This window comes from Dromiciops gliroides, chromosome 3 (genome assembly GCF_019393635.1).
Source record: "Dromiciops gliroides isolate mDroGli1 chromosome 3, mDroGli1.pri, whole genome shotgun sequence".
Lineage (NCBI taxonomy): Eukaryota > Metazoa > Chordata > Mammalia > Microbiotheria > Microbiotheriidae > Dromiciops > Dromiciops gliroides.
The window spans coordinates 390,912,020-390,925,887 of record NC_057863.1 but is presented as its reverse complement, the minus strand read 5'-3'; the positions used below and the strand labels follow the sequence as shown (position 1 = coordinate 390,925,887).

At 35.4% G+C, this 13,868-nt stretch overlaps 1 protein-coding gene across 1 annotated transcript in view; it reads left to right on the top strand.

The window, feature by feature from the left end:
* CLASP1 (cytoplasmic linker associated protein 1) overlaps window positions 1-13,868 on the top strand; it is a 336,648-nt gene that overhangs the window by 257,896 nt on the left and 64,884 nt on the right. Inside the window, 1 exon segment of the mRNA XM_043996430.1 lies at window positions 809-952. Coding sequence (XP_043852365.1) covers window positions 809-952 — 144 coding nt within the window.

Sequence of the window (13,868 nt, the reverse complement as noted above, 5' to 3'; positions counted from 1 at the left end):
ACCCCACCCCCACCCCCCTCACCCCCACCCCCAGCCCCTATCTATCTCTAAAGATGTTCAACTTGAATAACAGGAAGAGTCACTCAGGTATCTCAGCTTTGTTTTGTAGTCGTGTTAATTCTAGAAGGATGACAGGCTTAGAATTTATCTTCAGCTATGTTGGGAAATCAAAGAAATCAAAGGTTTGATAGAATAAAGAATACAAGAATACTCCATTGTTGGGACCCTAGGGTCAAGGGGATTCTGCTCTAAGAAAAAGAAATATATCACCTAACATCAGGTCTCAACTTAATTGCTGCATCCTGTGCTGAACCTTGTGATTGTTTGTCCTTTCTTCTTGAGTCCCAAGTATTGAATCGGTGGGCGAATTCCCTGACCCACTCAGCAGGGTTCTGACATATAATGGATTCCAGATAGGCTGAAGACACAACTTTTATTACAGGCCATAAAACTAAGATGTAGCTGACAAGTGGGGAGACAGAGCAGAAGTAAAAATACTGTTAATTGGCAATAAAACTTAAAGGAGACAATGAGAATTTGACAAGCAATAAACTTTTAGGCAAAGAGAGAAACTAACTATACTGGGGCGGGGCTGGGTATCTTCCAGACCTCATCCTCAGAGTTTAATCTCACTCAAATCCATAATCATCTCATACAGATATAAAGAAGGACCTTTTTCATAATTCCTTATTTGATCAATACTTTTTAATGAGTACTTTTTAAATCTCCCTAGATATTGCCACTGCACAAAATATGACAAGCAAAATGTCTTACTGTGAGTTTCAGATTGTACACTTGAATTTTGCAGGTCAAGGTTGCAATTCTGAAATACATTGAGTCTCTGGCCAGGCAGATGGATCCAACAGACTTTGTAAACTCTAGTGAAACAAGACTTGCCGTTTCAAGAATCATAACCTGGACAACAGAACCAAAGAGTTCAGATGTGAGAAAGGTATGTTTAAAAAATAGCTGAAGTCTGTATATCAAGATGTCAGACTGTCCATAGGTATGTGTTAAAAAAATGATCATTCAGTAAATGGCCACTACTTTTTTCTAAAAGTCTCTTGAAGCCCAAAATACTAGTCTGAATTTCCATCTTTGTTCAGCTGTCATCTATTGATGTCTCAAATATCTACTTCCAGTTTTTCCAGTTAAGGTTGTTTAGTGTTAACTATATAGGAAAACAAAGAGCCTTTCAACCAAGATAGAAAAATATCAAACAATTATTTTCTGACACACAAAATTAGTATGTGTTTATGTATTTTCCTTTTTTATTTCAGTTTTGTAGCATATGTTTTTGAAAGTAGCATTCTAGTAATCTAGTCTCAGGTATCTGATATAGTATAATATAATGGTCAGTTTTATAGTAGAATGTTGAAATGATCCCAAGAAGGAAAATTTCTGATTATTTACCATACTTAAAATACACTAAGTCTTTAGTTGGGTGGAGTGGGGGAGGGAAAGTTAATCTTAATAGCATGATAATGTTTTAGCTTTGTAGCTAATTACTTTTGTCTCTGTGGTTATAAATTAGATGTGTTTGTTTGGGTTGTAGGGTTATTTCGTAGGTCAAGAGAAACAGTTTCATAATTACTCATAAAGTGGGTATTTTCTTTTTTCCTTTTCCTTTTTTTTCTTTTTCCTTTTTTTTCCCCCACAACTTTATATTTACTCCACAATTCATGTCCAAAACTGTTAAAACCCTGTCTAAAAGCTATTTCTTCATACACACATATTTAAAGTAAAACAAGGTTCCTTTACTACTCCTAGGTACCAAAACATTCCTCCTTAACAATGGTAATATCCTACATTATTTGACACTTCCCATAAATCTTTTCCTTTACACAAAGTTAATATTTTTCATTCCAACATTTGTTAAGGCTAGTGTTTTCCATATGCAACCAAGTTTTTGCTTTGTATCAAAGTGGACTTCCTGTGGCAAAGATCAGTTAATCTTCGCTGCTTTGCAAGCTTCATGTTGATAGAACTGACTTAGATGGTTTGAGCATAATCAAGAATTCTCTGTATTAATCACATCCAGGTAACTTTATTTTCAAATGAATTTGCCACAAAAAGAAAAAACTGGTTAAACTGTGACTTGTGATTTTCCATACCTGAAAAAAATGTGACATTTCAAGAACATGCTTTGTGAAGGGCTCCAAAATAGTCTAATACTTTACAGATTGAAAGTTTTCATTTGCATTTCAAAAATACTGGGTTTGGTTTTGTTTGGGGACTTGGGTTTTTTTGATCCTGACACTCCTTAGAAGTTGATGAGTGTTGCACATTCTTGGGTGGGAAAATTGGGCAATAAATGATAGTGCCAGGGTTTAAAGGACTTAATGTACTAAAAAACATTCATAGAATCCACTAGCTGTTTCCATTGTGCTGTAGCATTAAGCTCCAACACCACATCAAAGACTTACTGAGCCATTTTATTTAAGACCAGGGCTAACCTAAGGCAAAATAGCTGAAGGGCTTTCTTGCCCTTTATGCTTGCCCCAGTTTGGAATATTCCCGTTTTCCAAGGTGTGTTGGTCTCTCATAGTGCTTTGGACATACTAGCATTCTGCACAAGACACTACTACTACTTATTTATCAGATATGGGTTTTAAATGTTTCTGTCCTTATCTCAGCATAGCTTATATTTACACATAGATTGTTCATATTTGAAGATGATTTTATAATCTAGGCTTGGTGTAGCATAAATCAAAGTTGCCTAACTCTTTAGCTCTGTAATGAAAAGTTGCTTTGCAACTTATTTTTTAATCTGAATGTATTTTCCAACCAAACTCAGAATTATAAACTTAATTAGACAAAGGGACTATGTGATATAATATAATTGTTATTTTCCCATGCTATTATTTAATATTATCAAAAATATTTTATCAGTAGTCTTTATGTGGCTCCTAACAGTTTATAAAACACTTGAAATAGATGTTTTCCCCTTTGGCCCTTGAAGCAATCTTGTGTTATACAGTAGTTCAGATGAGGAAGTTTAAAACATAAGTGACTTTACTAAAAAGTTTCAAAGGTAGAATTTAAACTGATGTTTTTGCTGCCTCTCCATATTTTATGAATTTAAAATTTATGGTTGAATTAAAAATATATTCTTAAATTAGTGTCATACAAATAAATATATAATGTAATTCATTATGTGGAAACTTTCAATTGTTAAATTTACTCTGAACATAACTGATATTTTTGTTTAGATTCCTTATTTATTAAGCTTGTATAATGATTAAAAATTACTAAGATAGGAAATTTGAAATTGCTAATTGGGGAATAATAAATCAGGATAACTGAGTTTTAATCATGATACTACCTCTAATCTACCGTTTGACTACAGAGGATATTTAATCTCTTTGCACATGTTTCCATATCTGTAAAAAAGGGTGTGATAACAATTTCACATAAATAGATAAGTATACATATGTGTGTATACACATACATGCACACACATAATGCTCTCTATGTTATCTCATTTGATCTTTAAAATAATTCTGACCTAGAGAGTGGAAGTAGCATTATTCCCATTTTACAGATAAGAAAACTGAAGTTCAGGGGCAGCTAGGTGGCGCAGTGGATAAAGCACCAGCCCTGGATTCAGAAGTACCCGAGTTCAAATCTGGCCTCAAACACTTGATACTTACTAGCTATGTGACCCTGGGCATGTCACTTAATCCTCATTGCCCCACAAAAAAAAGAAGAAAACTTAATATGACATGCCTAAGGTTAGCCATGTGGGAGACTGAGACTTCTGCACAACTCTTCTGACTCTAAGTCCAGTTCCTTCCTACTATTATTGTAGCTTCCTTAGAAATAATGCCACCTATCCAATATATCTAGGGGATTAATAGAGATCATTTGAAGTAACAGAAACAAAAATACTTTGGGAAACAAAAAGTACTTTACTTTTTAATTGTAGTGTTAGTGGGGAAGGGTGGTGGTTATTATTCTTAGAAATGAAAGGGAAAATGGCTTCTTAGAATATGCCCTTGTGTCATAATATCCAGGAAGTAATCGTTCTTAATATTCAGAAAATTAATCCAATGGGTCAGAATTGCATGTGCAAGGTCCTTTTCACCAGAGAAAGAAGTGATACTTTAAAAGAAAGTCTGTGTAATTACAGAAATCTTCAAAAAGAAAGCCTTTGTATTGACACAGATATCATGCCATTTGGACTAGACAGGGAATGTGATCCTAGTCCTGAGTATCAAAGAGTTCACACAGACAGGTTTTTGTTTTTGTTTGAAAGGTTTAATATTTTCATGGTGTTTCCTTTTTTTCTTCTGTACATCAATTAATTAAATTGTCATGGGCAAGAACAAGAAGTGCATACTTTGTTCTGAGTATATCAAGAACAAGAATATTGTTGTGGTTACAATACTGACTCATGAATCTGTTGCTAAAACTTCATGCTGTACTCTTAGGAGCATTTTGTTTGCCACCGGCAGCTGAAAAGTCAGAATGGGGTATTGTATTTGATTATTTTAGTTAGTGACTTGTGCTGTATTAACAAAAATATAATTCAAGTAAATTCAAGTTTCTTCTAAAGACTATCAAGAGTAGCTATATTTTCAATAGATAAATGAGTTAAAGTATAATTCAATTACCAATGTTTTAGGTATAGTCATGTTTGTATGGATATAAACTATCTAAAATGGGGGTCCCTTTTTAGTGTTTACTGGGTAAATAGGTATCAAATTACACACACTTGCACATATACACACACATGGCTGATCTCCATATTAAAAATTATTTTAAGTATTTCCATGGGCACTATAATAGATTCTGGTGATGAAAAGACAAAAATAAAACAATACCTGAACTTAAGTAGTTAACATTCTATTAGGAAAGACAACATGTACAAGTAAATACTGCTAATAGAGTTGTAAACACAGAGCCCATTTTTTAAATAGTATAGGTGTAACCAGGTTGACTTGTGTTCCATATAGTCATTACATTCATTTTGAGAGCCAAATATAAATAACTGTTGAATTAACTATTAGTTTATATAATCAATACTATTATTTAATTAATGTAAGTTATCTGGAATTGGTTTATATACTGTGCTTACCTTAAGCTATTTATTTAAAACAACTATTATCTAATTTCCTCAGTACTTTGGGTAGATAGGAGAAGTAGGGAAGAAAATTGCTGCCTCCATGGAACTCAGAATTAAGACCAATGCACATAAACCAGAACAATATAAAGCAACTAACTAGCATAAAATAAAATGTTAGAACCTATGGTTTAAACTGTATTTTAAGTGTTTCCAAAAGAGACTCAATGGCATGTTTTGAAGGACAGATAGGAAGAAAATTCTCTTCTTTTCCTTTATTTCTAATTGACGATGAGAAAGACCTTCAGTGGACAGAAAGTCTATTGATATTTGAAAGTCATTCAAATATAAAATTAAAGGTTGCTTGTCTTATCTGGAATATTCTGTTTGTGTAGTTGATCCCACTACATGTCTACATATATTGTTTGAACACTTTTCTTCGTGTCCATAAGAAAATTCAAAGAAAATTTTGATCAATGTAGTTGCACCATTAGGTACAAGAAATAGTGAAATTCAATTCAAGTTATTAAACATTTATGTTTAATAAGTGGCTACTTTGTGCAAGGCACAGGGAATTCAAAGATTAAGAGGTGCACAGCCCCTGCCCAAATAAGTATCACAGAATGCACAGTGTAAATAAAGGGAAAGGAGGACTCCAGACTAAACGTGTCAGTGATCACTATCAGCCAGAACCAGACTCAAATATATTTGTGAAATGATTAACAGGAGAATACAACATTGATAAGATGAGATCTGTTTTTATTTAGGTTTGATACCATTTGCCTAGACAATGTGCAGTGTAAAAAACATGAACAAGAAGTCTCTTTAGTTGTAGGATCAAAGCAGATATAGAGAAGTTAAGACCTGATTTCAATTGATCCAGATAATAGAGTTTAAAGACTGGAAGAAAAATTAGAGATCATCTAGTTAAGTTTTCAAGCATTTATTAAATGCCAGGTAATTGCTAGATGCTGCTAAATACTCGGGATACAGAGAAAAGGCAGAAACAATCCCTTTTCTTAAAGGGCTCACAGTCTTATGGGGGAAACAACATGCAAATAGCTCTAAATGAGATATATACAGGACAGATAAGAGGTAATCTCAGAGCATTAAGTGGGCTCTGGAAAAGCTTCTTCTAGAAGGTGAATTTTAACTGAGATTTGAAGGAAGCCAAGAGGCAAAGATGAGGAGGAAAAACATTCCAGTCATAGAGGATAGCCAGTGAAAATGCTTGGAGTCAGGAGATGGACCATTGTAAAAATATTTTAACTAGTTGGCCCTGGATTCAGGAGGACCTGAGTTCAATATACATTTCCACACCATCTTGTGTAAGGAATAACAAAACAGAGACCAGCATCGTCTGATCCTAGAGTATGTGGAGTGGGGAGTAAAGTATAATAGAAAGATTGGAAGGGGCCTGATTATGAAAGGCTTTGAATGCCAAACAGAATTTTATAATTGATCACAGAAATAATCAAGAGTTAATAAACTCCAGTTTATTATTTTGGGGGTGGGGTAGCGTGGTCAGACCTGAACTTTAGGCAGAGTTGGAGGATGAATTGGATTGGGGTGAGGCTTGCAGAAAAGAGACCAACCGCAAGAGTATTCCAATAGCCCAGGTGCGAGATGATGAAGGCCTGCACCAGGATAGTAGCCTGTTAGAGAAGAAAAGGGAACATCTATGAGAGATGCTATGAAAGTAGAAACACCAGGACTTAACCACTGATTAAATGTGGGGGTAAGGGGATGAGAGAGTGAGGAATCAAACATAAGACCTAAGTTGTGAGCCTTTGTATCTGGAAGGACAGTGCTACTCTTGACAGCAATGGGAAATTAGGAGAAGGGGGATTTGAGGGGAAGATAATGAGTTCCGGTTTGGATATGTTGATTTTTAAATCTCCATTTTAACATGTCCAGTAGGTAGTTGGTGATGTCAGAGTGGAGGTTAATAGAAAGATTAGGGCTAGATAAATAGATCTGGAAATCATCTACATAGATTGATAATTAAATCTTTAAGAGCTGATGAGATCACCAAAAAGAACAAAAATATAAAGAAAAAAGAGGGCCCAGGGCAGAACCTTGGGATACTGACAGTTTGTGTTCAGTACCTGAATTAAAGACATCATCAAAGGAAACTAAGTGGAAGGAGAACCAGGAGAGAGCAGTACCCCAAAAACAAAGGGAGAAGAGAATATCAAGGAAATGAGATCAGCAGCAGGGTCAAAAGCTGAGGGAAGTCAAGAAGGACATGGATTGAGAAAAAACTGTTGGATATGATCATTGATAACTTTGAAGAGTCAGAGTCTCTTGTTTTCCAAATTAGAAAATAGGCCATGACCACATATCTAATTACTGGCAGGTAAGATTAGGAAAGAGCTTTCCATATTCCAAATCCCAAGGTCTTTCCACACTGCCATGCCACCTGAAGGGTTGGCACCTGAGTCTTCTAATTTGAGTCACTTGATGTGATCTCATACAGTCTTAGACTTACAAGCTGACAGTGATCTCTTCTACTTTACATTTCTCTGAATGCTTTGGCCTTTTTCTTTATCCCTATCACATTCTGTACTGTATCACATAAACACATTTATTGACTATAGTAAATTGGAACTTCATTGATGACTTGGACTGCTTCTTTTTATCTTTGTTTTCTCAGTTTCTAATTCTATATGCCCTTTTCCTTTGGATTTTTGTTTACCTTTTTTGGTCTAGGCCTGTGATTTTATCTGTGTAAAGAACTGCATAGGTGGAATCTCTCCATCACTGCCAATCAACAACTCATCTCTAATTTATAATGCCTCAAAATTGCCCAGGACACTAAGAAATTAAGAGACTTGCCTCTCATTGCACAGCTAGTATGTGTCAGATGTCAGACTTTAACCCAGGTGTTCCCTACTGCAAGATTCCCTAGCCACTCGTCCGCATTGCTTATCACACATAATATGTTGTGCAAGTCATAGGCACTTACTAATGTTTGAGGCAGGAACTTTATAAGATGCCTCATTTCACTTGCCTCTCAATACAGAAATGCTGTCTACAATATCCCCATCAGGTGATTATACAAGGTTTTTGATAGCTTAGGCTGTTTTTCATTTTGATTTTATATTCTTAGTGCCTGGTACCATGCTTTATAGGTAGTAGGCATTTAAGAAATGATTGTTGAATCAGATTGTATTAGTCATACAGCCGCTACTTTGTAGCCAGCAGTTCATGGGTTTGAGTCCCGGTTCACTGCTTAGTTTCTGTGTGATCTTCAGTAAGTGATGGGCACTCTCTTGTCCATTTTCTTCATCTATAAAGTGAAAGAGTTTGACCAAATGATTTTCTATGGTCTCTTTCAACTCTTTAAGTCAAGCATCTAATATATTTTTTTTAAAAATTGTGTGGGTCCTGTGATTCCCCTTTGATCTTCATGCTTTACTTTCATTAATGGAGGCCAAGTTTCTATTAGATTTTTTTAAAAAGCAGTCATGCTACATCCACCTATATACCCGCCTCTCCTTAATTTTCTTTTTTTTTGGGGGGGGGGTGGTAAGGCAATTGGGGTTAAGTGACTTGCCCACACAGCTAGTAAGTGTCAAGTGTCTGGGGCCGGATTTGAACTCGGGTCCTCCTGAATCCAGGGCTGGTGCTTTATCCACTGCGACACCTCTCCTTAATTATTAGCTTCCTGAGGGCAAGACCCATTCTGAATCATCTTTGTAGATCCAGAACTTTATTTTATGCATAGTTGGTGCTCAGTGGTGTTTAGTTTAGTCTTATTCTTATTAAATTTCATCTTCCTTAAGTCCATTGTTCTAGGGTATTAGAAATCTTTTTGGATATTAATCCTATCATTTATTATTTGAGCCATCTTTACTACTTTGTGTCAGATCCAAATTTTATAAGCATGTTATCTTTGCCTTCCTTTCCTCCAGCTTTATATATTTTCATTAATTTGCATACTTTGGGTATGATTGTTTAGTTACTTATTGAACTATCTGTATTGTCTGTCACAAACTCCTCTCCTGCCCAAAAGAATATTTTGGGAGAGCTTGTCAAATACTTACATTAAACATAAACTATTTCTGAGCTGTTTTTGGTTTTAGCTGTGAGCTTCTTCAATCTTCTTTACAAAACAGCATTATTCTGCATTATTATTACTTGTGACCTATGGGATCAATAATATAAATGCCATTTTAGATTAGGATTTGGGAGATTATGAGATTTTTCTTTTTTCTTTTTTGACAAAACATGCAAGCTGATTTTTTGATTTGTTTTCTTTGCACATGTTGATTCAATTATATAAAGAAATGGCTAGATATAGGGGAAAGGTATTCTGAAATGTTGGAATCACAATGGCTAATTGTTATGTGGGTGATCAAAAATTACCTAAATTATGGAAGGGAATATTTGGTACTTGTCTATCATTGCTAGATTTCCTAGGGAAGGTGACAGTACTAAGGAATGAATCTGGGCCAGCAGTATCAAGTTTCTTAAGGACATTTATATTGATAGAACAAAAGTGGTCAAATGTTTTAAGTCTGAAAAGATGAACTGATTCCGTTTTAGTACATAATTGTGACATCTTTTTGTTGTACTGTAGTTTTCCTGGTATCCCATTTGTGTGACTTTGATGTCTGAAAGCATTTTGCTGCTTTTTTTGGGCAGGGGTCCTTTGGAAAGAGCAGAGAACCTAAGTTTAAATTGTCTTACATGTTACCTAGGTCGAGTCACAGAACCCCTTTGCTTTAGTTTCCTTAAGAATAAGATGAGGGGGATTGACCTAGATGATATGATCTCTAAGGTCACTTCCAGTCCTTATTTCATGTTTATGAACTACAGAACCTGCCTTTAAGGGATTTAACCCCAGACTTTTATGAGGACAGAAAACTTGGTGATAGTATGTTTAATAAAGGCCCTATTCTTTTCTTTCAAAATTACCTTTTCTCTTTTAAAATCTCCATAGCCTTAGAAAAAATCCTCTTAATATTTCAGGAGGGATAACCCACCTCGTAAATTCAGGCTCCTCCTACCCCCTGGCTATTTCTACATTTTCTTTATGTATCTTATATTATAAAAAAAGTATCCAGGGGCAGCTAGGTGGCACAGTGGATATAGCACTAGCCCTGGATTCAGGAGGACCTGAGTTCAAATCCAGCCTCAGACACTTAACACTTACTAGCTGTGTGACCCTGAGCAAGTCACTTAACCCCAATTGCCTCACACAAAAAAAATATCCAAAACTAGAGGATTTCTAGACCTATGGTAAATGAAGCTAACTTATGGAATGTTTTTCTTAATTACGAATATTTTGTGAGGCTACTCAGAAAAAAAAAAGTTTGTCCTTTAGCCCATCTCAAACATTGCTTCTGTTACGTGTTTTTTTTTGGGGGGGGGTGGAATGGAGAATTTCACTTAAGTTTCTAGGCTAGGGAAGCAAGTTGGGGAAAGAAATTAGAAAGAACATTTCCACCCACAATGATTTGAATGCTTTCTTTATTTGGCTAGCTTTTAAAAATCATATATAGAGAGAGCAGCTAGGTGGTGCAGTGCCCTGGATTCTGGAGACTTGAGTTCAAATCTGGCCTCAGTCACTTGACACTTAATAGCTGTGTGAGCCTGGGCAAGTCACTTAACCTTTGTTGTCCGCCCCCCTCCCCCCCCAAAAAAAAACATACATAGAAATAAAATTAATTGAATTAACTTTTTTTTTTTTGCCATTCATTCAGAAATAAACTGTTGTCTGCTTCAGGAATTGACTCTTTGCAAGGGTAATCTAAAATCGTTTTTCCTTGTTACCAATGAAACATAGAGAGAATGTAAAGATTTGATTTTCTCCAAAGAGTGCTGGCATAAGTCTGTGTCTTTGATGGGTAGGTAATTGATCTCTTTCTGCCTTGGAATCTTCCTGCTCACCATTTTCTCTTCTAGCTCTTCTGAGTCAACTTTTAAAATCACTACTAATTCCTGAATGACTTACTGAATTAACTGAGACTAAAGGCTTTAAGTAATAACTACTTCATTTAGATTCCAGAATTGTACATCTCTGAATTTCCTGTGGGCTAAAAACAGGTCCTTTTAAAATAGTAATTACTGCTATTGGATATGGGTAGATACCGAAGACCATTAACATAGACCATTTTGGTCACTCTGTCCTTCTTTGCCTTTTTTTATTATTTATGAGAGAAAATTGATTTACTAATCTAATTTCTCTTACGTACAAGATTAGTTTTCTTAGAATTAAAAGCTAAATCTTGGCCCTGAAAATGGGTGATGAAATCCTTCCTTTACAGAAGTGGGAGACAATGGGAGCAGAGTATTTCATAAACCCATTAGGTGTGATTTAAAAATTATTTTGTTTTAACTGTTTTTCTTTGTTACTAGACAGGGTTCAATTAGAGGGTGAATATCAGGAAATGACTGGCTAGATAAACAAACGTAGTACTTTAAAATAAAAGTACTTTAAAAACCAAAAATAGTATTTTTAAAAATCAAGCAGAAGTTGCAGGACAGAGAAGTAAAAGTTATTAAATTAGATACTTGTAGAACTACTTTGTAAGTAAATTATTCAAATCTCAAATAGGCTAATTATATAAAAATGCACATCTTAAAGATTTTATATCTCTTTTCCAGAGAAATCCTAATTCTCCACAATTAAGTTGAGTATTTTACTGTATAATGAGAAATTTCTTAGATCACAGTGAATGGCATAAACTTATTTTAACTTGTTTAGTATCACCTTCTGCACTGGAAATTGTTTACTAGACATCATTTTTAAAGGTCCATTTCATTATATTTGTTGGCTTTTGTAGCCTTTCAACAAATAAATATAATTTAATTTTCTTTTAAGACCAAAAAAATAAAATGAGAAGTAGTCCAGGGAATGTAACATCATCAATAAAAAAATGTTGAACCAATTTATTGTTTCCTCTGTGTGGATGGCTTCCAGATCTCTTTCTCTATTCCCAGCCTTTTCTTGAATTCCTTGTGATCCACTTATTCATATCACACTTGCCTTATGCCTTGGGAGATTGTTTTCATGAGTTGCTATGACGCCCCCCCCCCCACACACACACATTCTCCCTCTCCTCATCCCCCCACACCCCCCAAACAACAAAGAAAAAATATCATCCCTAGGTCATGGCCTGCTTTCTAGTTATGCATCTTTCTCTAAGCATAGTTAGATAATAAGTGTTCTTTTAATCACCCAGCCTTCACTAAAAATATTAATTTTTAGGGTAAGCCTGTCTGAATTTTTTGCTCTGCTTGAACTATCCTCAATCTAAGGTTACTTTCATTAAGCTTCAAAGTAGGATGTTAATAGAAGACTCAGGGCAGAAAATATAACTGTGATTGTTTTTGCTTTTATATGACGATGCAAATTGCCTCATTCCAGAACTATGTTTGGAATAGTCTCTGAAAGAATATGGGCCTATAAAATTCAAATATTGAGAAATGTGACATTGCCCATGTCATCCAGTCCTCAGATATCAAAATAATACCATAAATTTGACAGTGGGGAAACATGAGCAGTAGATTTGCTTAGATAATTTGGGGTTTCAGAGAGAAATTTAGTAAAATACAGAAACTAAATCCATTTCCCCCTCATCTTGGTCCTGAATAAAAAGTTTTGGATGAGATGTTTATAACATTTCCACGAACATAAGGAATCAAAATTTTGTTGTGCTAAAAGGATCAAATGTTACTTTTGGGCCCTCTGTTTCTTGGAATGTCCAGTTCCTAGTGGACCCTATCCTCTCTACATGGAAAAAGTTAAAATATTGATTGGAATTTTGGTAACTTTCCGCTTATTTAATAGTAATGCTGTTTGGATGTTGGAGCAAGCATAACAATTTTTACTGTGTATCTGTGAGCTAAGTTTGTTTTTTTAACCACTGACAAGTATAAAATATATCTGTACAAGGAATTAGTATTAGTAGAGAAATATGTTTATTTTGTATTGGAGTCTCATACAAACTCAGTTTTTGCATTGTTTAGGGTAGTGTCCACTACATGATAAATATCGAAATTCTTTTTCTGTGCTGTGATAGCCTCCATGAATTTGCCATGGTTTGGGGGAGGGTGGGAAGTACTACTTATTGACTTGCACTTAAATGTGTCAGACAGGTCTGTTGTCTCTGCCCAACCAACATCTAGGCTGCCTCCTCACACTCTCAATGGTGTGACAGGATATGATATGAAGAAAAAAAATACTTTTTAATTCTGGGCTTCAGCCAGCTGGATCAGAGCAGATCAAAGTTTCTCTGTTAACTAATTGAGATGCAGCAGTGCAGTAGTTTTCTTCCCTCTTTTCATTTTAGGGTTTGGTTTTCTCTTCTCCCCCCCCCCCCCCAGCCATTAGATAAAAAGATAAGCCCAGACCCAGGATTTCAGTGTTCTGTAGGAAACTCCCTTTTCCAGTGCCAGGTCAGCACCCTTTCTGCAGCTTTTAGTCTTACAGAATTGCCCAGGGCACTGTGAGGTTGGTTAAGTAACTTACTCAAAGTCACATAGTAATGGGTGTCCGAGGCAGGACTTGAACCCAGATTCTCCTGGTTCCAAGACCAGATCTCTTTTCTCTATTCCAGGCAGTCTCCAGCAGGTGCCAGATCTGACCTACATTGGTTCCTGATCCAAGAGCTTGCTTGCACTGATCAAATCTTGGGTCTCATTTAAAAAAACAACAACAACAATTTAAAATATTAATTTAAAAATTGGAAAATCTTTAGGATAGATTTCCAACAAAACCCAGTATAGACATGGGTAAATTTTTAGATTTTCTCTAAAGTCAGGAAAATAAGCCCTTTGATCATTTTAGACA